We start from the raw sequence: 26,676 nt of genomic DNA on the forward strand, positions 1-26,676 counted from the left end.
AAACCAGTCGTTTTTAACCAACAAGCGTTTAAAGTCGTCGTTAAAGAGTTTATAAAGGCACACTTTATAAGTGATAGGAAGTCGGCGGCGTAAACCGGCTGCTGTTGTTTAGCTAGCTGTGCTTGGCGGATGTGCTGGATGTGGACGGTATTCTGAGGGCCCCTTTAGTTTGACATCTCCCAGTTGCCACTCATTCGCTTGTCCACACGTTTTCCATAAAACAATATTTCACTCCCTTTCAGTCTAGACTCTGGCCTAATTTTATGGAAATGTGTTTCAGTTCTTTCGCAGGTTTTAATCTGTTGTACCGCAGTGCGTATGACACCTGTACACATGCTATTTGCGGATGTCCATGTAGAACATCATGATGTTTCTATGGGTGGTCTGGGAAAACCCTTCCCACTAGCAAATCTGGACATTTTCTTCTGAAACTTCAGCCTTTTCTGTACTGCTTCTTTTTTTTGTGTGTGTGTCTCAACCACAAGTAACGCTGTTAATATTTTAAACTCTGGTTACCTGCAGAAGTATAAAGAGAAAGATTTAAGTTTCAAGATTCTGCTCATATTTCTACCGAAAGACGCCACAGTTAAATACACCACCCGGGATGTACTGTTTTATAGGAAAATGATCAGTGCTGGGGTGGTGTGATGCAAAGCAGAGGGTTGTGACCACTACAGAGTTGGTTATTATCTAATAACAGTAGGTCCTGAAGGTTTGTACTACAGGACTGTCATATTTGTAACCGATTATAAGCTGCTTTTCCACCGAAAATACCCAGAACAAGGGACTATTTTGGTTTCTTCAGACCTTTGCTGTCTGTGTCTCTATCGTGGCCTAGAGTACCATGAAGGTTAGGCAAATTAGTTCAGTGACGTATGACTGCGCGCGACAAGCCCTTGGAGAGGATATGAAGCCTCGAAGTATGCTACAATCGAACTGATTATTGACACAAAGTAAGCTGATTTTAATGATGTAATAGCATAAAATATTTGCTCAGCTCATAAAAAAAAAAAAAAACCACATAGCAGGCTCTGATTGTAACACAAACCTTTGAACAGTAAAAAGAGTTTGCTGCGACTAAACCAGCGGCCTAGTGGTTAGGATTCGGCGCTCTCACTGCCAGTCCGGGTTTGATTCCTGGTCACGGGGTTAAATGAATTATTTTTTTCTGTGGATAATGGTTCGTGTTTAAAAAACGGACCATCTATTTTCTGAAATCTGATAACAACATTGCAACAAGAAGTAGTACGGAGGAGATTCGAGCTGTGCTGCTGTTGATTGTGATGTATTGCTTTGCTAAGGAGGTAATTGAGAAAACGCTGGAGAAGAGACGAGCAGTGGTAGTAAAGCGAATTCAGAACACTTATTAAGGCCTGAACCTCGTCGTCGGTCCATCGGTCATGTTTTTTTAAGAAACTCCATTGAGTTGATTTGAATCGCCATAAACAACAGTTACTGTACGCACCGCAACAGACTTTTAAAAATTGTGGTGGAAAAAAAAAGGCTGCGTGCACTCAACCAATTAGCATGTTCAGAGCCCAAGCCCCACCCCAAAGTTCCTGGCTTTTGAAAAAGTACCATCTCACAAGTAGGAACTTTGCGAGGGCTAAATATTTTACCCGGAACTTAATTTAGACCCTGGTCCCTGCAGTGGAAACACACAGAGTACCTCCAAAAGTCCCTAGTTCCTGGGGAAGTTTCCTGCGGTGGAAAAGCTTCAGTGTTATGTACCTTCTAATGTTATGAAATGTCTGCAAGACAAGTTGTAGCAGCTGTAAACATTGTAGCAGTAAACGTTCTCTTTTTTTTTTTTTTTTTTTTCTTCTTCTTTTTTCTTCTTCTCCCCCCTCCTTTGTCTTTAAGTTAATAAGACGTATTGTAGCTTGTCATGTTACTGAGAAACCAGGAAGTGTAAACTCCTCTGTCATGAAAACTTCCCCCTGGCAGAAATTGTACTGATGGTTACAACACACTGACACCCAAGATTACTTCCATAAATGTTAAATACACGTCTCTTTACAGAAAGCGTCAACATGTTACTGATTAAATGTTTATCTTTGTTAAATAACACATTTATTGTTCTTTGATTATGTGGAGCATCCGCTACACAAGTCCCTGTGAATTAATTTCTTCTCTAACCGGTATAAGCTTATTTATGTAAACCTGTCTTTGGAATTACAGCTGGCCCTTTTGTCTAAGTTTACAATGGGAAATAAGTTATCCATTTGATTATCAGCTTCACCATCAGTCTCGGTCTCATCACCTGACATAAAAGTCACTTGCGACATTTAAACGCGAGCCTCACCGTCGTCTCTTTACTCGTTTGATCTCCGTGAATGTAGGCAGTTCTGTTTTGTTTGGTAAAATTAAATATTTTTTATTAGGCTGTCTAAGCATTTTAAAACTTTCTCTGCTGTCACCTGTACGGAGTGTGTAAGTGCTCTACTGTTTTGATGACGTGACTGCTCAGTAGTATCACGGACAATTAAACAGCCGATATGTATTTACAAACTGAATACATTAGGCTCATGTCCCTTTACGCTATGGCACGTTCTAGAACGATTGATTTGTGATTCGGAATGTGACGTGAGGAAATTGTCCCACCGGTTAATCGACATGTGACAACACCGGTAATACCGGTGGGGGGGGAGCAGTCACCGGTAATACAGGTGTCACGCTATCATCATCTTAGTCTCACTCTCGCCACGTGATAACTGAAAACTGACTCCCTTTTATCTGTGCTGTGACTCCTCTGACTCATTCAGCTCGTTTCGTTTTTAATTGTAGCGTCTGTTGATGATGATGATGATGATTATTATTATTATTATTATTATTATTATTATTATTATTAAAAAGCTAAACGAAAGTTGGGGCGATGCCGCGGTGGGCAAGGGATGTAATCGTTGTGCTGCTGAAGGCGGTGTAACACGGGGAACACCGACTATCGCAGCCAGCCTAATTGTGACATTTATCATGCCAGCAAATGCTTGTTAAAATTGATCTTTATCCTTTCATGATATTTGTGGGCAGTCGGGAAAGGCAAGGTTAGAAAGTAGCTCCGATGTAAAATATTTTTGGCTGTTACGTATGGTAAAATAACTGGTTTGGCTTGGTCAAAACTTCTATTTTATTTTCTATTTTGGTCATTGTTGGCTGTTTTCCAGAATTCAGGCACTGTGACGTCTGACGGGTTTTCCTAGACCACCAGACATTTGTTGCGTCTGTGCCTCACCACTGGGATTAGTTTGAGATTCACTTGTGAATCGTTTTGTTCTAGATGCAGTGTTTATGTCCCAGTGGTTCAACCAATCCATTGTTTATCATTTATGCTTTTAGCACCGAGCCTCCTCTCCTGACACGTTAGGGATTTTGTGGTAAGATTATGTTTCTTTGCCTGCTAGGACTTTCTCACTATCACTGCTGGTAGCTCTCGGATAAAGTGAGTTTAAAATGCGCTTTCAGTTTCTGTTTCTACATCGTCCTGCTCGCCAAACCCTTATTTCATCTTCACGCCTTAAATGCTGTGCACCTATAAATGAATGACACCGTATTGAAGAAAAGCCGTGAAGTTTCATGACTGAAGCGTCGACCTGTTTTCAGAAGTACTATAGTGACATGTTTCTTTTCATTTGCACTGAGCTATATGGCTGGGTATTAATCAGGAGTCAGCTGGGTGGAATCTGATAACATTGTTATATGAGAGTGTATACATTGTTATATGAGAGTGTAGATCCTATTTCTTTCCAAGGCGCCACATTGTATCTACTGATGAAAACACTGTACGTATGTTAGTGTGTCACTCAGGGTTAAGTTCTCAGTCCCTTTCTCTTTATGGAATGTATTTAAATTAGTGATTCACCAAAAGAAAAATTCAGGACACAATTGGCTGAAATCGAAAAAGATTTTTTATTTTTTTTAAACCTATTTTAAAATAGTTTTTTGTGTAATTATATTAATATTGGACTTTTTTTTTTTTTAAAAACAAACAAAAAAAAACCCTGATCAATTCCTCACGTGTATGCAACCGTTTCTCTGGTACACTTTGCTCTGTGCTGCACGTCGATCTTTCAGCAGATGTGTTCATCACCTCCAGCTATGCCTGTATCATTTCCCATTCATGCTGCCTTTTCTCAGCATTAAAGTAATGTTCTAGTAATGTTGCAATGCGACGATAACAATCAGCTAGATCGAGTGCAAAATCCGAGCGCCAAGCACTGAGGGGCGGGGGCGCATACTTTTGGCCTTTTTTTTTCTTTTTTTTCTTCCTTCTCTTTCCTAGTTTTGGCAGTTGAAATTTTTGGCGCGTCCCTGATTTTAATCCTCGTTTAGCTAGTGCATTGACAAAATATCTTTCACTGTTATTCAGGCGATGTTAGTTTTGTACTAGGTCAGTCATGCATAATTACCTGCACGTATCGAGGATTTAAACTTCAACTTTTAGAATTAAGTTAAATTTCTTCATCAAAACTAGTTCTCGTTGAGCCCAAAACCCTGCCTTTCAAATGTACGTTTTCTTTGTCATTAGTATATGTGGATCACCCTTAATAATCTGTGACTAATTTAGCAGCTAGGATCTTTACTGATCCCCAATGTGTTCATTCACAGGTCTGTTCGTCAGTTACACCTGCTCCACTTTATCTATGAGCTACGAGCTTCACGCAAACAATTTTCGCTCTTCAGAAAATCCAAGCACCATGCCGTTTTATACAACACAGCTTTAAGAGAATATAAAATCAGCATCGAAAGAGAAGTTGTCTGGATTGTGGTGTCGCTGCATACAGGAACATTTGAGATATATTAACAGTGGGTGTGTGATGTCATATGTTGGCGCCCGTAATCACAGCGGTCTCCAGAGAAAATTTGCATGCCATAATTCACACATGCACAGTCTCCCTCTCGCTCTGTCTCTTTATCTGTCTCTTGCTCATTCGCTCGCTCTTGATTTAGAGGGTGTGAAATTCTAGATCTGACGCCCGATATATAAAATAACTAACGGAAATTAACCGTTATTTTTATCATTTCAGTCAAACATCAATGATTGATATAACTTGTCAATGTTGGCGAGTGACCATGGTTTAAGCGGGATAATCCACGGCTAGGTGTGCGTTACACAATTTTAATGCACGATGTGGAGGCAAAGAACCTCCTGGCTACCTCCGCGGAGTGCATTGAAAATAATTTAACGGCCAGCTAAATTATCCCTTACCTACCTGCGATGTGAAAACGCAACACCTCAGCTCATAGTTAATGACTCGCTGTGCAAACGCAATCGAATCCACAATAGAAACTTTTGTTAGAAGAGGATAATAATCTTAAACTAGTTTCTTTCCATTTGTTGTTCTGTTGCATTATGTACTAGTTTTTAGCCTGGTGAGTTTCCAGGCATCCAAACCATGAGACTGGGCAGCACACTGGATCTTTTATTTGTCTGCTGGGCTAAATAACGACTTTACCGTTTGTTCACTCCTGCTGTTTCAAGTCTCAGCTGAAAACCTACCTGTTTCATCACAATTCCCCCTCACTCTCCGTTTGTTTTCCTTTTCGTATTCCCTTTGAAGCTCTCAAGCAACCTCGAGTCTGAGAATTTTTATTGGGCAGCTGTGCAATACCAAACAAGGTGTGGCGATCCACTTCCGTCAGGTTAATATGAGGGCAAAGAGTTACCTGGCGTCATGTTGACTTTAGCGTCTGCAATTTGGTCCTCAGCTTCCTTGTGAACCCTACTGACTGACAGTGGCCATCCTGATAATAATCCATTGTTTGTTCTCCAAAACCATTTACAGTTGTCTGTAATGTTTCTTTCTCTTGTTTGCAGTGCCTTATGAATATGTACAAGCTTATTGATGGCACCGTGTGCTGATCTTATATCATCAGGCAAGTAACCGGCTTGCATTGAGAGATTCTTTTGGTGTCGTAATCTGATGATGCTTGTATTTTCTGCCTCCGCTTTGTTCCATTGACAAAGACAGTGCTGTTTAGCATGCTGGCCTGAGATTCAGGCAGTGCGCTCAGTCATAATTCTCAGTCTGCTTCTTCAACCCATTCATCTCAAGAGTTGTAAAACAGTACTGTTTTACAAGCTGATTGGTTTCTTTTTTTTATATAACTATTTTTTTTTGTTGTTGTTGCTCTGCAGAATACATTTCATACGTTTACGTAAACCAGTACAATATATAGCTTCTGTGTTCTAACTCTAAAGAAAGTGGATGTAGTCATCCTCCTGTGTGGTCTTAGAAGTGATTTCAACTGGGTTATTAATTGGACTATAGCACTAAAAATAACCTTTAACCTAGTGACTGTGCTTTATCATTGATTTTCTTGTAGCACTGTGCCAAAAGGAAGTTGAAACCAGTGCCTATAAGTTTAAAAAACAAAACAAGGAAACAATTTTAATCCAGTTACTGTAAATCCTTTATATTATGAGAACACTGTCGGAGTCTGATTGAAGTGCAGCTGGGGAGGAAGGATTCCTCCACCCTTCTAACAATAGCCTTGTTTGTGCTGCACCCGGATTTTTCTGCACTGCCGCTGGCGTGGAGACAGGAGAGGCATCTCCTTTCGTAGGAACACCGCTGCTTTAAAAGCCACATTCTCAGTCACCAGTGCTTCATTTTTACACTCTCCACCATTCATCGAGCTATTGCACGACTTGCCAACTTTTGTGTATCGGAGTCATTCAAAAATACTCCAAAAGAGCAGTCTTCTCACTCAAAGAAAAACCGCAGATGAGCTCGTTGCCCTATGAATGTGTATTGAGCAGGTGTTTTGAACTCTCTGATATTAACTGACCCCCTGGAAGCCTGACCATGTCCCCAATCTTGCATTAGTAGCCTAATGTTTTTGGTCGCTGCTACCCCCCCCCCCCCCCCCCCCCCCCCGCCCCCCCCCTCCATTGACTTGGCCCCTTTGCATTCTGTCAGGATAAATCGAGAATGTTTTGAGTTCACTAATGTGAAATGTGATCGTTTTAGCTCATTATCTGAACCTATTACTAGTCTTGACATAACAGGCGTTTATTCAGAAAAGATTTTTAAGTGCTTTGAGTGCTGCATGATTACATGAAGTTTCTTGCCTGCTGCACCTCAATGAGCAGCGGTGAGATTCTCTCAGTTTATATACTAATGGGAACAGGCATGTCTTGACAGCATTTTGAATACCAGTCTACACAGCACACACACAGCTGCCTATCTCATGTCTGTAGCACTGTCTGTGCCCAACCACAGAGTGAGAGTGGAAAGTAAAGCAAAAGTTTCCTTTTTTTTTTTTTTTTTTTGGTAAGAGCTGATGACTTCTTATTTCTTTCGAAAGAGGGAATCCCTTTCTAGTAATGGAAAAACACTCTGATTTTCTTCAAAGGTTCTGATCATTATGTTTTTGTGCATTTGAAGCTTTATCTGTTGCCTGTACATGTCTTGTTTGTCCTTCCACCTTGGTGATGTGTTTAGCCTTAAATGGTTGCTTCTCCAGAGTTTTCCTTAATGCGTTGCACCCCAGGATCCCCAGAGTGCAGCCGCCGCCGCTGGACGAGCGAATCTTCTCCACACAACCTGGCGTTGCTGCCGTCTACAGTGTGAGTGACATACTTCTCTTTTACCTTTATTCATTTACCTTTATTCATTTAGCAGACGCTTTTATCCAAAGCAACTTACAAATGAGAAAAATACAAGCAAAGCGATATCAAGCAGAGAACAATACAAGTAGTGCTAACATACAGGATCCATTAAATGAGTTCCAGAAGAAGCAAAGTGCGCAGAGTAAGTTTTTTTTTATTTATTTATTTTTTTAATGAGTTGGTTAGGTGTTCATGGAAGAGGTGGGTCTTTAGCTGTGTCTTGAAGATGGTGACAGATTCTCCGGTCCGGATTGCGGTTGGAAGTTCAGAAATTGGAAATTCTTCTGCAGAACATAGTGTTTATGAGAAACATGGTTTATACTTTGTCTGAAGTGCTTTTAAGAACCAATTGGAAAGAGCTTCTGTAAGTCTGAAGCATTTATGGTTTTCAGTCTGTATAGGATTTCACTGAATTTTTTATTTTTATTTATTTATTTATTTATTAATTTATTATTTTTTTTGGTAATTGTTGCGGTCAAAAAAGTTTGATTTTGCTGTGGCTTTTTCAAAATTTGCGAGTTTTTTGTGCTTTTTTTTTTTTCTGGAAAAAATTCTGAAATTGAAATTGCACGAAATTGTTTTGCACAGTATTTTGCAGTGATGTTTGTTGGTAAATGAGACCTTTTAGTTGTACTCATGTTCGATGCACGTGAATCAAATGGGGCTTTAGCTAAATGCGGGTTATGAGTAGGGATGCACTGAGATTTCGGCCGCCGCACATTTTCGGCTTCAAGTGGCATTTTCGGTTTTTGGCCAAAATAGAAAAAAGGCAGAAAATATGAGCCGAGATTATATGCCGCCCCGTTCCATCTAGCTGACGGTTATCACGGCGCTACTCAGCAAAGGGCGATCGTGTCTGCGGTTTGGAAATACTTCATTTGCAATCTGCAGTGTTTGTTCAGCAGAGATTTCAAGAGGGGGTACGGTGCCGAAGCACTTTTCCACAATGGGTTTGATACACCACCTGAAAACACGACATCCCGTTCAATATGCAGAGTACAGCAAAACAACAGCAGAATAGAGCCCTCTGCCATTCTGCTTTCTGCCTGTTGCTTTCATTAAAATGATTGTGTAGCATCTGTAAACTGTTTTGATTTGCGAGATGCTAGCCTGTAGCTGTGACGTTCATTACTTGACTGCTGTTTTGCATCTCATAATAGTTAACATTACATTATTTGGATAACTGGGGGGAAAAAAAATCTGTTAAATTTGATATAAAACTGAATGAAAGAATACTATTTAATATTGTTTTTGTTTTGGTGTGTTAATTTCAATAAAAGTATTAATTTTTTTGGTTTGTAGTTTTTCAATTCAGTAAATCCATAAAAATGAATTGAAAGGTCTAATATTAAATTTTTTTTTTTATTATTTTTTTTATTTATTTATTTTTTTTTTAAACCATTAAAAACTAAGTTTCGGTTTTCGGCCAAGTGCATCCTGTATTTTCGGTTTTGGCCCAGGATTTTCCTCTCAGTGCATCACTAGGGATGAGACTTCAGAGAATAAATGGGAAACATTTATTTAAAAGAATGATTAAACTTCTAACGAGCTCAATTAAACTTCTTGTACGACTCCTCTCCAACTTCTCCCCTTTAAATTTGTGATAAAGACTTAGATTTGGCAGGATAGATGGCTAAATGTTTCATTGAGAGTTTCATTCAGCCGTATGATTAGCTTCTTTTCCTTTGTGGTGACTCTTGGTGCTTGGGACACTGTAGTCGCTTTTTTTCCACAAATTATTTTATTTTTAAATGATTTTTACATTGTCTGATTTTGAAGGAGCAGAATTAAAGATTGGTGTTCAAAACAGAAATAGGTGTTAAACCTACAAAACACTGTAGCCTTATGAATTGATGTCATTTAATGGTACACTGCATAGCAATGTGTCGTCTCCTGCACCCTATGCATTCACATGCTGCTAGAGATGCACTATTTTTAGCTTAATAACTGCAATTTGGGGTTATGAATTACCTGCTAATGTTTTTGTGGATGTTTTTGGAGACAGCTTGTGAAGTTAACTCTTGGGCAACAGCAGCTTGACACCCAAGTCCCAATTGGTTAGTACTATGTGGCTTAAACACATGACTTCAGAATGTATTAACTGGAAACATGTCTGAATTTGTTTTATTTATTAAAGTTTTGTATTCATAAAAACGAAGGCACTAACAATTTGTGTTTTTGTGTTTTCCCATTTTGGTTGATTAGATTTTTGTCCAAAGTACTATTTTGTTTTCAAGTATCAGAATGCTACAGTGATGATACATTGTTGATCGTGGAGTCTGAATTTTGGTATCCTGACAGCCCTAGGTGTGAGCGTAGATGCGAGTTTATGAAATTCATTGAAGATTGAGGCGTTTTTAAACCCACTCCCGTGAAGAAATTCTGGCCAATCCCACCCGCTCCTGTAGAAAGTTTGACAGATCCTGCCCTCTTCTTCAGAACGTTTGAGCAGTCCCTTCCTATAGAAAATATAGGACATAGGATATTCTCTATATCCGCTAGAAAATATGACCAATTCTCAGCCATTCCTACAGAAAGTTTGACCTGCTCCTTCTGCGCCCTCCTTCTATCCCACTCCTGCAGAAGGTTTGACTAATCCCACCGACTCCTGTAGAAAGTTTGAATTCTTCCCACTCCTGCAGATAGTTTGAACAATCTCGCTCGTTCCTTCAGAAAATTTGGCCAGTCCCTTCAGCTCATTCTGAAAGTTAACTGATCTGGCCCCTTCTTGCATAAATTTTGACCAATTTGCTCACCCCTGCAGGTAATTTGAAGAATTCTGCCTACTCATTCAGAATCTTTCACCAGCTCCTTCTAAAAGTTTGACCAATCCTACGTACTCCTTCAGAAAGTTTGACCAAACTTCAGTTCAGGGGATTGACCAATCCCACCTTCTCCTGCAGAAAGATCGACCAATCCCACCCGCTCTCACAGAAAGCTTAATTAGTCATAAAATGTTTTATTTGTACCTGATTTTTTGTGAGTGATTTGAAAACCTGTTCTCTTGGCTGCTGCTTGTTTGCAGCACAACACAGGTGCTCTTCTACTGGGGTAATCAGCACTTCAAGCTCATAGCAGCACTTTTTCAGTGGCTGATTGTGAATAGGCCAATCTGCAATCTAACTAGAAGATACGACCATATCACACCGGTATTATCAATACTGCATTGGCTCCCAGTAAAATCTCGCATTAATTATAAAATACTCTTATTAACCTATAAAGCACTAAATGGTCTCGCGCCACAATATCTAAGCGACCTTTTGGTTTTATATGATCCGCCACGCCTACTTAGATCAAAAGATGCAGGCTATCTGACGGTACCTCGAATAGTGAAGGCTACAGCAGGGGGAAGAGCTTTCTCTTATAGGGCCCCACAGTTATGGAACAGTCTTCCTATTAGTGTTCGGGACTCAGACACAGTCTCAGTGTTTAAGTCTAAGCTTAAAACGTATTTGTTTACTCAAGCCTACCCTGACTAGATTCTGTTCTACTTTCTCCCTCTCTCCTTTCGCCGAGCCCCACACGAATTTATGGAGATACTAGAGATCCAGATCCTTTCTGCCTCTGGATGGAGCTCAAATCTTCTTTAATTCCAGACTGCTGGGACTACGGCTGCTCTTAACGCCATACAGACTTCATATAAATCCATAATGAACTTTTTCACAATATCTGTTGTTACCCAGATGAGGATGGGTTCCCTTCTGAGTCGGGTTCCTCTCAAGGTTTCTTCCTCTTAAAACATCTTAGGGAGTTTTTCCTTGCCACCGTCGCCACTCAGTGGCTTGCTCAGTTGGGATAAATTCACACCTTTAATATCTGTATACCGTGTTGATATTTCTGTAAAGCTGCTTTGAGACAATGTCTATTGTAAAAAGCGCTATACAAATAAAATTGAATTGAATTGAATTGAACTGCATACCAGCATACTATATAGTATGTCAAAATTGTATAGTACCACGAATTGTTGGTACCACAGTATATCCTACACTAGAATGTGGTTTGGAACCCAGCCTTTAAATCAGTATAGCTGCTTTGTCACCTTGTGCTCCTTCCTACCCTGGAGGAAAAAAGAGGTTAGATAAGCTGTCTAATACCTGATCAAACCATATAAAATGGTTACTCTCTACCTGTGATTACAGCCCAGAAAAATATGGTTACTGTTGAGTAAAAGGGCAAAAGCAGACTTTGCAAGTGTTCTATACCGTTTAGCAACCTGGTCGAATGACTATTATTGCTTTTTTGTGGTATGAAACTAGCTCCAGCTGTTTGTAAGTACAATCCAATGCAGCTCAGTCACGACACTTAAATGTACATTGGCGTAGTTAAGAAGGTAGAATTTTAGGATTTGATTAGTTACACACAATTTAAAAAATTTTTTTTTATAGAGTTACAGAGACATGCATGCTGCAGCGTCTCCCTGTGCAGCCAAGTTAATCTCATTATCAGTTACAGTGGTGAGTCTCGAATCCAGAGTCCACCGGCCAGTAGTATTTCCCGGGTGTGTCCTTTGCGGAAACGGCTGAGAAAGGTCCGTCTGTCTTTATACAATGCAAGAACGGCCTTTAGAGCCAAAATAAAAACCATCACTGACACATTTTGTTGTTTGAAGTGTTTTTTGATTCATTTGGGGTGTTTGGAGTGTTGTTTTGGTTCAGTTTGGAGATGTATCTTTTATTTACTGTAATACTTATGAATTATTAATAAATATGAATATATTTCATTTTAAAAATGTACAATGCATTTTCATGGTACAGACAGTACTGTTTATTTTTGTAATACAGTTCAGTAATATTTAACTTTTTTATTCAGTAGTGCTAATTGTTGGTTAATTGGTTATCGGCAGGTGCTGTCCAACGTAGTTATCGGTATCAGTAAAATCGGTTGACTTGGACGATTGTAATGAAACAAATGATGTGTATTCGAAAGAAATGAAATGAAACCTGGATAAATAAACGGGGCGGGTGGGGTTTTTCGTTTCGGTCCACAGCTCACTGGCCGTCAGTGTTGTAACTTTACTGGGAAGCTGAAATGCTCCCAAAACCCGTAACGATTTGGGGGCCTCTTCCAGCTCCTGCTTTTTACTGAATGTAGGATCTAGTACATTAGTATGTGAGTATGCTGGCATATTCACTCATGGAACAGCACATTTATTCAACTCTTACGTTACTGTAGCAGACTGTGGTTGCTCTGTTTCCTAATAGATGTTTGTGAATGGTTGCTTGTCTGCATTTTGATTTTGTACTCTTGAGCAAATGTAGCTGGTAATTAGTATAAAACTTAATTCATGTTAAGGTGCAAAGAGCAAGTTAAAATGAAAACGGCAATATTTATCATTTGTTTAAATTTTTTTTTTATTATTGCCAATGTTTGTTTTTCTGCTTATGTAAATCATAAATCCTCTGGTATGCTTAGTTTTTTTTTTACACGTACACTGGCGTATGTGCACAGTCGTACACATAGCCTTTCAAAATATACTCCATTTGATATGCACGCGTACACAGGAGGGCGACGCACGTGTATTACGACAGCTTGCACTACTCCTCCTGGCCTAGAGTCGGTACAGAGAAGTATAGCAGGTCTCTTTGGTGTGAAGGACGACAGCGTAGAAGAATTACAACAACACAAAGAACAATGCTTGGGTAATCTCTTGCCACGATTAACACCCATATACAAACCCTTATACTCTTTAAGGCTAGAATTATACAACTGCGGGTACTTTCCAACCTGCACTCGTCTATTCAGTTTTTTCTTCAACTACCTTGAGAATCAACGGCACTGGGTCACTGTTGCCACCTTGTGGAATGACTAAATAGTGCAAAAGTATTAAATGCGCATGTGTGACCTGCGCATACAAAGTACGCACGGTTATAAAAATCAGGCAACGTGCTTGCAGTACGTTCGTACTCTGCTGATGATGAAATTTGTGTCACGCTTACTGTGCGCTGTTCCTTGCATAAGCGTAAAAAGCGAAGCATACTTTCTGCTTTAGGCTCTTGTGGGTGAAGATCAGTCTTGAACATTCTCAGGTAAAGCAGTTGAGTGAGATGACACATGCAGCCATGACTCACTGGCTTCAATTTAATGGACATTTTGATATTCTTTATATAATATTAAACCATTGTTCAGGACAAGTTCTTTACTGCTTAGATTTCTGATATTCTGTCCCTCTTTGTCTTCTGTGGATTCTGTGCATCAGGTGCATGTGTGAGGTTGTTTTACAACATCTCTGGTCATCGGTCACAGCAAATAAGAGGGAATGGCACTCTGTTTTATGTGTCGCTTGAAAGCAACTGCTGTAGAATCAACGCTGTTTTTGAAACAGAAGAGAAATGAATTGAGATTGTGATTAGCCTCGGGATGATTGACCATTGTGTATCAAGAACCACGGATAGATTTCAACTTTCGTGATGAGTATCATGTTGGACGAATTAAATGCCTGTCTGAAACCTTGCCCGTATTGTATCCTGTACTAACCTGCTGTCTGACTTGAGTGCAGAGCAACAAGGTGTTTTTTCTAAATATTTATTTATTTATTTATTATGCATGTTAAAATTCATCTTGGCTTCCTTTGTCTGTGCTGCCAAATAGAAGAAGTCGTGAATGCACTTCACTGCCACATGAATAGGAGTCTAAATTAAGCAAATGAAACGGCGTGGTGTTTATAAGGGCGACTTCATTATACTAGAAGTCAATAAGTATCTTCGCTGCTGTTAAGTGTAGAGCACATGCACGTGTCATTTAATTTACATTTCATAAGGAGCTGGGTTACATCTAAGAACTCTTTACGTTTTATTTTAAGTCCTGACTGTAGTTTTGCAGCATTCCTGTTAACGAGTAATTAAACCAAGATTAAACCTGACTAAACGCTATAGCGGCTGCAGTCGACTCGTGACCTGCCATTTTTTCAGCTGGTAAGTGTGATAGACTCGTGTGTTGCAGGTGGGTGTCAGACTGCAATAGCGGAGGTTATGACACAAATTTATTTAATCATTTAATGCACATTCTTCCACCGAACAATCTTTTACATATTAATAACATTGCCACAAAATGCATTTATGACACCTGAAAAAGATTAAAATAACATTAATACTAGGGAAAACGACACCTTATATTGTAAATCCTGGTTTACATTTCTTGCAGTTGTATGTTTTGATATTGCATTTGTTTGGTTTGTTGTCATTACAAAATAAATACATTAAAGTGTAATAATCTATTGGTCAATATTGTCTCGTGAAGCCTGTATCAGGATGTGTCTCATACTATGGTTTTAGTGTAGCATCTCATGCCTAGCCCTACCCAGTGTTTCACCCCAAGAACAGTAGGATTTCTTCATCCTGAGAGAAGCTGCAGCACTGGACTAATAACAAAGATGCTGTTTTTCTCTGGTTTTGTTTCTTCCCCCTGAACACACAGGGTGCACTGGGTGTTGTGGTGTTATTCATTCCTTACCTTGTTCTTGAATTTGTTCTTTCCTTTTGGTGGGTTTCAGGTCCAGAGACCCCCCGGCCCTCCTTACACAGCCCATGAAATCAGCAAGGGACACCCGAACCTTGCGGCCACACCGCCGGGCCACGCCTCCTCACCCGGCCTTTCTCAGGTATCAGTTTCCACAGTATCCACTGCGCATCTGTATGGCCACCCTAAAGCCTGGGAGGCAGGAGGAGGGGTGAGTGCACCCATGCAGCTGCCTGACAGAATGTGTGTGTATTTGTGTGTGTCTGCACTGCTTATTACGAAGGGCGCTATATTCAATTATATCTTGCTGTTTGAACATAAGCCTGCCAGTGCTTGCTGCATTAAAATCAAGATTCGGTATTAAATCTGCCACGAAGCAAATGAGCCACAGAAATTTCCATCGTGCATGCTCAGATGCTCCCAGCCTGATGAGTCACAGGTGTTCCCTCAGAGAAAGCAGTACTTTGAAATCTCTGTTCATTAAAATTAATCATTAGTCACAGTGTGATTCAGAATAGTCAACCCTATTTTTGGGATTCCTGGTCTGTAATATTAGCAACATCCAAAGCTTCCTGTCTTTTTGTTTGGGAGGCGGGGTGAGGAGTAACCCCCCCCCCCCCCCCCCCCTTATTTTTTTATTTTTATTTTTTATTTATGTAGATAAAGGAGCTGGAGAGTTTAATGTTCCTAATACACACATTGGGCCTCATTTATCAAGTTGGATATGAACTGATTTATTCTTAAACCATTGGTAAGAGCATTTACCCAAGCAATGTGGTATTCATGGAAGTCACATCATTTCAGAAAAGCGTTCATGTTCCTGAGGTTATGCAAATTTATGCATAAGAACACTAATGTGAAATTTGATTGATTGGCTTCAAACCATGTAATTTGTTACATTAATGGCATTTAATGCAAGTAATATTTAATGTGGAGGGGAAAAAAGCTAAAGAAACAAGCCATAAATTCATAAATAAGATCAGTCTTTCAGTTAAGAATGTCGCTGTATAATGGGAGGAGACACTGCCATGACTCGGTGTCTAGGTTGGTTCCGTTTGCCATGGCATCATCTCCTAACGCTGTGCAGCACTTTATTCGAGCCAGACTGAGGGTACGTTTACACAATAACGATTCACTAAAAACAGAAGTTTTTCCTTTGCGTTTTTGAAATGTTTCATGTACAGACGACAACGTTGTGCAAACGATCCCCGTTCACATGGATCCATGAAAACGACTAAAAATGCTGTATTGTGCATGCCGGGCCAGTAGTTGGCGAAAGAAACATTCACGGCAACGTGTCCGCCATATTGATCAGGGCAAGACCGCCCTATAAACACAAACAAGTAAACAGGGGAGCTGTGGTTTTTCTGGGTCAAAAGCACAACTTTTACATTTCTCAAACGATTTCAGTGGTTTATGATTTGCATGGAGTACAAAAAAAGTTCTTTCTCCAGTTACTTAGAATCTTGATAGTCAGACTTAGAAAATGATTCATTGTCATAAGGGATTGTGAAAACTCATGCATGTCAAGCATAGATGATTTTCTTACTGTTCTTGGTTAATAAATGTTGAGACATCAACATTTATATGTAATATAACTTAATGTACATAAAATGTGCATGAAGGTTTTTTTTTTTTTCCCCCCTTGTGGAAATGGCTTTTCAACCCATCTTTTAGCTTTTCTTGTGCTTCAGGTCAGAATTCTGTTAACAAAGCGTGTTCATTTTTAAATACTGAAAAAAATCAAAGTAGTGCATGTTTAAGTAGTAATAATTGACCATTGTACCAAAATGGAACAAAATCAGGAAATACAAATCAAATAGTGAGACACTAGCAGTCAGTCCGCTTTCTATATTTTATTAGCAATAAAAGTTTACAGATATACTCCAAAATAGACCACTACAAAGATAATTATAGGATTTTGAATATACTTTGTGAGCGTAGATGTGGGTTGATAATTTATGTAACAAATGCGTCTCTGCTGGTCGTAGTAGTGAGGCAGTAAATCTACACTTTGTCAGTAAACTCAAAATCTTGAGCAGCACAAACAGTCCTGTAGTCCGCCATCGTAGTTTTGAATGTCTCGCGCATTTTGAAATACTCGAGCGAATGCTTATAGACTGAACACATACTACACGTGCGCATGACGTCATCGTTTTCACAGATTCTCATTGTTGTACGTTCATACAGAGACAACAATGGCATCTCTTTCAAAAACTTGCACTTTAGAACCCTTTTTCAAAAGTTTGTGTTTTCAGACCCTAAAACGCCGTTGTTGTGTAAACGAACATCCAAACTGCATAAAATGTTTTCCGTTTTTAAGTTGAAAACGTTGTCGTGTAAACGGCCCCTTAAGTGTCCAAACTGACATGTCTCAATCTACAGTGACTACATTTACATGGACAGCAGTAATCTAATTACTGACCTTATTCTGAATAAGACAATATTGTGATTAAGGTGTTTACATGAGTCGCTTTTAGAATATTCCTTTCATGTTCAGGTTTTACATGTTATAGAACGTAGATCGGTTAACGTCATCACGCCGCCACGCCATCCAACGTTCCCTCCACAATTTCACGTATCAACATACAGTTGGTCTTCGTTATGGTACCGTATACAGTTTTGGGTGTTTTTTTATTTTACGAAAGTTCAAGTGCAGTTAATTGTCATGCTGTACGTGCAAATGGACGACTGCTTGAAGCTGTGGGCTTCGTTCCAAACCGTGTACTTGCTGAAATACATGTATTTGTTCTACTATATCGCTGGTAAGTACGCGATTTCGGAAGCAGCCGTGTTTGCCATCAAACGGTTGAGCACTGCCGTGTGTGTACGTGTCCTGTCGCAAAATGCAGTGCAAACTCCCACATGACGTTAATAGCGTGATTAAGGTGTGTACATGTCTGTAACGCACTTCCATAATGCGTCTAAAACAGGAATACTCCACACGTCTTAATTCCATTTGTGTTTACGTCGATTATGACTTTAGTCGGATTAAGGTCATCAATAATTACTGTTTACATGGACGATTCTTAATCAGAGTCTCGTCTTAATCGGGTTAATATCGGATCGTCGTTGTCCATGTAAACGTACTGAATGTGCCGTATAATCCCTAGTGTGTTGCATGACTTCCCATGGCACCCTCCTGCTTTTGCAACATTGCATCGGGGAGGGTGCACTAGTGCGCAAGAAATTTCTGGCCGAGAGTTGTCGAGACGCACGGCTTTGAATTTGAAAAGGGGGGGAAAAAAGCACAGGGAAGCGGATTCCCCTGTGTGATGTGCTTGGTGTCCACAATCTTTTATTAATTTTTTTTCTGAGTTTTTGTGTGATGATTTTTTTTTTCATCTCTCTTAATTCACATTTGGTGCATAATTTGGTTACAGATTTGACCCCTTTCAAGCATTTATTATGCTGTTAAATAATAATATATAATTTTATTGCCGTAGACGTGCGTCAGAATAACTTTGATTACTCATCATTTCAGCTGTGTGAGCTTTGCCTTTTATGGAGCTTTGTGGGCGTCAACCAAATGCTGTGCACGGTAATCTGCATTCATCAACGTACGCACATGACAAATTAACCTTTCTGAAGCTTTAGTAAATCCGGCAGAAAGGTTTTTGTCCAGTTTGGCTTGCACAAACATGTGTACACAACTTTAGTAAAAGATTGATAAATGAGGCCCGTTGTTGCTAAATAATGAGTTTTAGTACAGGAATTGCTTTTCTTGGATGGTTATTAAGCTCAAAACACCAGTGCATTTGGGGGGGGGGTCGTTGAATTTGCCTGCTTTGTTTGCACTGGGATTTTTAACTGCCCTTGTGCATGTTGTGTGTCCTGTCGAATAATTTACTTTAGTATTTCTGAGAACAGCTTGTCATGTACCAGGTCTGTATATTCTTATTACTGATGTCTCTGTGTACACTGTCTTCTGGCAAACACACACTCAAGCATAAACACTCAGTACACCCAGCTGATTGTGTCTAAAATAGAAAGTCAGTCATGGTGACTCAGCTGTTCTGGAGCTTGTTCTGCTCCTGAGCCGAGCGCTCGGATTTCCACTCTACGCCTGCGCGGCTTTGCCCGCAAACCCTGCTATTAATAGTAAGTCCAGTTTACATGCTCCAGCGGCTAAACTGTGATCATGCAGAGCCACCTTTGAACGGAGAGATGAGGAGTGATTTGAGAGTTGAGCTTACCTCTGTTGCTCGTCTGCCTCTGTAAGCCCTGCGACTCTACTGTCTGCTCCTCTCACGCCGCCTCTCCCCCACTCACTCACTCACTCACTCGCTCGCTCGCTTTCTCCTGAAGGCAGCGCTGAGGAGATGGCAGATTTGTCAGTGTCAGCAGACCGCAGTGTATTCAGAGGCAGGGAGTGGGCATTCTTGCTCTGTCACCTGCACACACAGAAGCTTGCACTAAAGTGGGCCAAACGTGGTCTGCTGTCAGAATTCTCTCACAGACTGATTTTTCTGTGTTCTAACCCAACCACTCTGTTCTGTGCTCCTTTTATCGTCCTTCGTCTTGGACCCCCGTGACGCTGCAGTCGCCGTACACGGCGGGTCAGAATGCCGGTACAGCCCCGCTGGTCTACTCACCACAGACGCAAACAATGAACGTCCCACCTCAAAGCCGCCCGGTGAGTATGTCCGTTCCAGCACCGTTTTATATCGGGTTTTTTTCTTTTCGTTTTAACTTCAAGTAACCCAGGAAGGCCTGAATATGTCTGAATAATACCAAAGATCTTTTCCTGCTGCTTTAGCTTGTTGCTGATGGCACAGTGTCAGTGTTGTGATGCAAGTGAAAGCACACTATGCTTTAGATTTAGGCTTATGCTCAGACAGCTTGGCCGTTAGGAACTACCTGCGTCTCACGGCTTGTGGTTTTAAAGTGTTTCAGTGTGTTTTCATCTTTCTCTTTCTCTCTCTTCCTTCCTGCCTCTGCTCTCTGCCACACCCACCCCCGCTCAGTTTGCCCCAGGGCCTCGTCCTACCCATCACCAGGTAATGTACGCCGTTGCAGCGCAAAACCTCACGCTGTAGATTATGCCATGTATTTTTGTAGCTAAAGCGCACTCAAACATTGTACTGTTGCGAAACTGCTGCTTTACTGATATCGATTGTTCAAAGCTGAATATTTGCACCTATCTCATTCTACGACCGGCATGCACCCACTTAGGTCAGTGTCTTTTGTGAAATTAGTGTAGCTTGTAGAGGTGCCTCGACTTGTTTTGAAGATGGAGCCTGGTTGAAGTAGATGAGGCGGAATGAGAGTTGGCCGACTGCACTCTAATTTAAGACTAGATCAGATTAATACAGGTTGACTCACTAGCACAGGATCTGCACAATGACTCCACCAAAGGATGACCTTCCAGTACACCAGTGGTCACCAACCCTGTTCGGGGCGATCTACCTTTAGCTCCAACCATAATCGTGCCCACCTGACCATCTAATCATTGCCTTAAGAATATTCTTGATCAACTAAAACATGGTTGGAGATGAAACCTGCAGGAAGGTAGATCTCCAGGAACGGGATTGGTGAACGCTACAGTAGAGAGAGGTTCTAGGGGTGGACAAATCAGAAACCCAAGTGCCTGGGACAAGCAGATTTAATGTTCAGGCAATTAGTATTTTTTTTTTTTTTTCCTCTAGTTTGATTAATTAATGTGAACAGATGATGGATGATCTTTTCAGAATCATGTAGGTATGTGTGCAAACTGATGAAAGCCCAGCGCAAGCCATTATTGTGCCACGTTTTGGCACAATACATAGTCAACATATCAAGAGGGCAAAAGTTACTACCTACTGGCTAACAACTTGCTAATATTTTTCGAGGGCATATTCACGATGTGCTACATAAGAAACTTTTGTCTGTTTTGTACGTAAGGTCATCTCCCTGTATTTGTTCATTTCCCTCTGCGTGTATTCATTCACTGAACTAGCTAACTGTCTCCCAGTACATTAATACCTTGTGTTAGCTACATCTTAGGTTTCCAGGTAACTAAAACATAGGACTGCGCAGCACATTGGAGCTTTCACTTGCCTGCTTGCTTAGCTGAAGAATTTACGATGTGCCCACTCTTGGGGTTGAGGATGAAGTTGTGTTCCACATTGGTTGCATGGCTGCACTGTGAAATCAAGAGCTGTAGTATTTTAGTTCCTTTCTGTAGTGAAGGTTACTTATTGGCTCTGGCATTTCCTTTGAGAAGGACAACATGGTTCATTCAGTTATTCCGTGAGGGGATTAGTGAAGAGGAACACAGAAAATCGCACAGAAATCAACGTGCACATTTTCCATTATGTTGCTGAGTTTTATACAGAGAAGCATGTCCTCCATGTATTTGCTCTATCTGCAGAAATGAAGTGATATAAACGTCCTCGTGTGCACTTTGCACTCCAGTTGGAGAAGTTTCAATGAGGAAGTAGCACGCTTAGTTGGCTGTGTTTATTCTGAATGGGGGTTAGTGGAGCACATTTGCTCAGGCCTCATGTGGATGATGATGATATACTGCTTCCTTAACAGCACACCGCCTGGTTGTGTTATATAAAAAAAAAGAAGGCTTTTCCTGAAATCTGAGCTGACTCTTTGCATGCTCTTAATGCTACTGATAGCTCTTTTGTATGTGTGTGAGTGTCTTAGTCTCTCTGTCCCTCCATACCGAATAGTGCACAGTCCCATTAGACTCTCTCTCTTTCCTGCTTCAATTTTCAAGGGAGGATTCAGACCCATTCAGGTAAATTGCACTCTTTAAAAAATGCATGGCATGAAGTCCCTATTCCTCCGTGAAGCTTAGTTATCTGCTCTCCTACCCTGTGCACTGCAGCTGTGCACCATCCCCCCCACCCACCCACCCACCCACCCAGAGGAAGCCATTTTATGGGGCTGCAACAAATATTCAGTAAATCAAATTATGAAATTAATTTGAAAATGGGAAAATAAGTTGATTTCTCAAGCGTTTCCTTTTAAACCACTAAATTCCATAAACTCAAAATGGTTGCCAAACAGTGTGTTCTACCTTCTCAAAGTGGTGTGACGCCGTCAGAGTCTTTTTTTTCCCTCACAGCAATAAAGTTTTAATGATCCACTATGGACGAGTAATTCCATCTAACTGACAACATGGAACAGAATCAAGTCAGTCTGCAAAATATCATGGAAACATCCAAAATTTGCGAAATGTTAATGTTCAGTGTAGCCAATGCCAGGATTTCTCAGACTTTTTTCAGCAAGGGACCCCTTTAATAAATTCTATTCAAATATTTGGTTCATTAAGTTTGAACAGATTATTATTATTATTATTATTATTTTTATTATTATTATTATTATTATTATTATTAAAAATTTTTTTTTAAATAACGCTGTAGAGCGTTTTATGCCTGGACCTTGTTCTGTCAGAACACATTGGGTCCAAGGGGACATTATTTACTTCATTATGAGTTATTGGATTAAACCCATTTAGTTCAAGTCAAACAGGCCAATAATTATAAGAACTCAACAACAAATATAATCACTTTGATGATAATGGCTTGTTCTTTCCGCCACAGTAGCACACACACACACACACACACACCCACACACCCAACCCAATGATGCACTTCATGGACCACTGGAGGTCCACAAACTTTACCTTGAGAATCACTGGTCTTTGTAAACATGAATTAGAATGATAAAACTACACAACCTTCTTGAGTAAGCACCTGAAGAGAAAACATTCCAGGTGTAATAAAAATATCAAAAGATGAAATAATGAGTTTTCTGTTAATAGAGCCTGTGATACGTTAAGCATAGCCATAAGTAAAACTAAGTTTAACCACATTGAAGGTTTGTGCAATATAGATTTTTCTATATTTCACCATTAAAAACAAACAAACAAACAAAAAAAAACACACAATTAAAGATCCAAGTTTACAGGACTTCTGGTTTAAAAAAAGACAGGAAAAATTATTTCCAAAAACAATTTCCACCACTTCAGGTTTAAGGAGAATATGGGAGGGTGTGATAATATGGAAAAACAATACCACAGCAACTCTGTTGTTGTTATTATTATTTATACCACAAATTTGCTGTTAACATGCAAGGTACTCAACGTCTGATGATTATAAGTAACACATTCTGGGTGGTGGAATTTTTTAAAATTAAATCTGTTTGATTATCCTCTATAATTCTACTGTAATGATTATTACCTCTTTGTAATTTTCTTACTTACTAACTAGCAACTATCATCTATTTCAAAATGTAATGTTCTAGAGTGTGAATTTTGGTAGGAAGGTTAAAGAAGGATGAGGGCAGAGACATGAAATAGAATATTTAGTCTGCTTGAAACAAACTCCTTGTTTAAACAAGTTAATTAAGGAAATTATTTATTTATTTGTTTATTTTTTTAATGAAGATTTAAGCTTTCCACTTAGATTTAATGATGTGATATCCCACAACAGACTTTTCATATGGTTTATTTTGAGTAATTAAAATTTAATCTTGAAGATTTCTTACTATTGTACAATATTCGGAGCCATTTTCAGCAGAATATTTGAAATAACAATTACCGGTTGCAGCCCTATCATTTTGTGTTTTTTCTCTCTCAATTTCCTCCAGCCACCGGTACTTCATAATCATTTGAGACATGTTATGGCTTCTCCATTAACCCTTCCTACCTACATTCAAAAAGCATTAAGAGAGTGTAACTGTCTTTCCTTTTTGGTCAGAAGCATTACATTAGCCACTTCTTGATCATTATTACAGTTAACTCTTGCGATTGGTTTGAAAGACATCTGATTCACTAAATTGTGCCAGAAGCAAAGTATGGCCACTATTGTTCTTGCAGTTCTTGGAGGAATTTACAAAACAACAACAAAAAAAACACAGTCTCTGCTCACCAACTGTGTTATAATTTTGACCCCTGAACCAAAAGTGAATTTGACATCAGAGAAAGCGCTCAGCAATAGAGGGGATTCTCAATTAACGCTATCTGTCAGAGAAGAAAAATAGGAATAGTCATTTTATGCAAAGCCACATTTCCTGGTAGTTAAAGGGACATTGAACGCTGTACTCCTATCATGAGAACAGCCAAACGAAGTGAAGTGTGTGTCTATGCGGTGCAGTGGTCGAAGTTTCTAATCACTCTGGCATATCGGTAAAATGAGTGAAAAAGCGAAGGTGAAGATTTATAGTGAAGATTCTCATCAATCATGTTTGTAATATTGGCTAATGCAAACACATCAAACATTTAAATTTTTATTTAATTGCCCCATAAGTTTTAGTGCACGCCAGCTAGAATATTAATTTTTTTCACTTTGTGTCTTGCATGCCTTAATGAATAGAGCCTTTCAGCACCTGGTAAAAAGAGCTTAAACAAACAAAAAAAAAGTGGTACAATTGTCTCCCCACACATTCTCAGAACAGCTTTGGTTTAGCTCTAGTGTCCTCAACGTGTAAATCCTGTTCTCCTTAGTTCCAACAAATTGTTGTAATTCACGGTTTGTACATAGTGTCTGCACCTTACTTTTCCACTTGCTTTCATCTCTCCTAGTTTTTCCAGAGGACTCAGATGCAGCCGCCGCGACCCTCCATTCCAAGCAACAGCCCTTCGATTCGACCTGCATCTCAGGCCCCAAATGCCACTGTCTACTCGCCGAGCCCACCCATCATGATGTCCATGACGCCGATGCCCTTCGCTTCCCCCCAGGCTGCCCAGTACTACATACCCCAGGTCTCTCACAGACGCATACACCAGAGAGAAATTACTTTGCAGTTGCATTTGCATTGGGTTAAAACTCCAGTATAAACAGGGTGGTGTATGTGAACTGAAAATACCAAGTTGAACTTTGTGCTCTTCCCTTTGGGGATGGTAGTAAAATGAATGCTAGCAGCAGTAACAGTAGAATAGTGAACGTAAGGCAGTCAGTAAGTCTCACTTTACAGTGCAGCAACTGTGTCCAATATGCTTCTGTCTTAATCAGTATAGTTTTTTAGCAAAGCATACTTTTCTCAGTTTACCTCCAGTATATAAATACCTCCAGTTATATACACGCTGTTATGTGCACAATATCCAACTATATGTAGAAATGTTTTAAAAATGCATTGCTGCTATAATGTCTTTCTGTTGGCGCCAAAAAAAGATGTATGGACACTTTATATGTAGATTCTACAGTACTTTCGATGTACGTTCCATTTTTATATAATGAGCAGCTTTTGGTGGGAAGGAATTGCCAAATGCCAACGTTATAATAATAACAATATACAATAATGTAAAAATTTGCACAGGAATGTGAAGTGTCACGTTATCTCTTGGTACACGTTTTAGATCATACATAAATAATTTGCAGGATGAGACATACTGTATCGGTATGTAATGGGACAGTGTTGGGGCACACTGGGACAAAATGGAGACGGTGTAAGACGGTGTGGAAGGTCAGGGGTCCTGTATGCACCATGGTGCTTTGCATCAGTAGCACTTGTGTGTGTGCTTTTATTTCAAAACCGCAATAGGTACCAAATGTTGTCAGTCATTTTTGTGCTACAATTGTAATTGCTGTTTGGTTTATCTGTTACAGTATCGCCACAGTGCTCCTCCATACGTGGGGCCTCCTCAGCAGTACTCGGTCCAACCCACAGGACCCAGTACCTTCTACTCTGGACCTACTCCTGGAGACTTTCCTACAGCATATGGTAAGTTCATCCTGCTTTTTCACTCATACTTAACAAAAAAAAGCATATTTCTTCTGGTTAGTTGTAAATCCAGACTGTTTCCACTTTGGTCTCTAACCAAATCTGATACTGTTTTCATTACCGTTAGCTGCGGGGACTCAATACTATCCTGGTCAGGCCATGTACACCCCGTCTCCATCCATAATAGTGCCTACACCGCAGCAACCTCCACCTGCCAAGAGGGAGAAGAAAACAGTACGTGTGCTTACTCAGTAAATGAATCAGTACTGAAGCAAGCAATGAGTAATGAGCTCAGCGCTTTTTATTTCCCATTAAGATCCGTATCCGAGACCCTAACCAGGGCGGCAGGGACATCACAGAGGAGATCATGTCAGGAGTGGGTGGGAGTCGAAACCCCACTCCGCCAGTGGGACGGCCCTCCTCCACCCCTACTCCTCCACAGGTAACATATCCAATCACACACATGTGCAGAGAGAAAGCAGCTTGTTCACGCTAATAGCTCACTCATAAAACGCTGAATGCAGTTCTAATAGTAGTCTTCACTATTCGTCAACGTATAACACTACAAGTGTTGATGATTTATTACTGAACATAGTAATGGCCAGTACAGTCGCTGGTATCCTTTCTTTTTTTTTTTTCTTTCTTTCTTTTTTCCTTTTCTCTTTTCACCCCCCCCCCTTTTTTCCCCCCTCCCCCCACCCTATTTGAAGCCCCAAGGCTGTTGCCTGTTTTTACCTTCCATGTGCCTTATTTGCTTACTAGTCTGAGTACATTAAACTTCTGTCACTTAGCTACAGATGACCTTTTTCCTGTGAAACAGAATGCATTGGTGCAATTTATCTGGCAATTTATCTTTTTCAGTTTTCCAGTAAATGTGCCCATTATGTTACTTTAAAATATCTTCATGGATTTATTTGATTTGCCTTCTCTATTCTTTCATCGTCCTTGAT

At 40.0% G+C, this 26,676-nt stretch overlaps 1 protein-coding gene and 1 long non-coding RNA gene across 9 annotated transcripts in view; one reads left to right on the forward strand and one right to left on the reverse strand.

Moving 5' to 3' along the window:
• Positions 1-26,676, forward strand: part of eif4g3b (eukaryotic translation initiation factor 4 gamma, 3b) — a 46,775-nt gene that overhangs the window by 1,049 nt on the left and 19,050 nt on the right. For 3 of the 7 annotated variants that reach the window (XM_053686108.1, XM_017487135.3, XM_053686105.1), the window contains exons 2-9: positions 7,468-7,570; positions 15,102-15,278; positions 19,611-19,703; positions 20,035-20,067; positions 24,588-24,767; positions 25,612-25,726; positions 25,854-25,960; positions 26,043-26,168. In XM_053686108.1, coding sequence (XP_053542083.1) covers positions 7,468-7,570; positions 15,102-15,278; positions 19,611-19,703; positions 20,035-20,067; positions 24,588-24,767; positions 25,612-25,726; positions 25,854-25,960; positions 26,043-26,168 — 934 coding nt within the window. The remainder of the gene's footprint in view (positions 1-7,467; positions 7,571-15,101; positions 15,279-19,610; positions 19,704-20,034; positions 20,068-24,587; positions 24,768-25,611; positions 25,727-25,853; positions 25,961-26,042; positions 26,169-26,676) is intronic. The other 4 variants (XM_053686107.1, XM_053686106.1, XM_017487138.3 and 1 more) reach the window with 4 other exon arrangements.
• LOC124628984 (uncharacterized) lies at positions 7,684-19,382 on the reverse strand. Of its 2 annotated transcripts, none has more exons than XR_008397963.1 (3): positions 19,264-19,382; positions 15,062-15,259; positions 7,684-7,896 (listed from the first exon to the last, which is right to left on the reverse strand). It is a non-coding gene; the product is annotated as an uncharacterized LOC124628984 (long non-coding RNA). The 2 variants fall into 2 exon arrangements; XR_006983794.2 differs by lacking the exon at positions 7,684-7,896 and adding an exon at positions 11,369-13,919.

This window comes from Ictalurus punctatus, chromosome 15 (assembly GCF_001660625.3).
Source record: "Ictalurus punctatus breed USDA103 chromosome 15, Coco_2.0, whole genome shotgun sequence".
Lineage (NCBI taxonomy): Eukaryota > Metazoa > Chordata > Actinopteri > Siluriformes > Ictaluridae > Ictalurus > Ictalurus punctatus.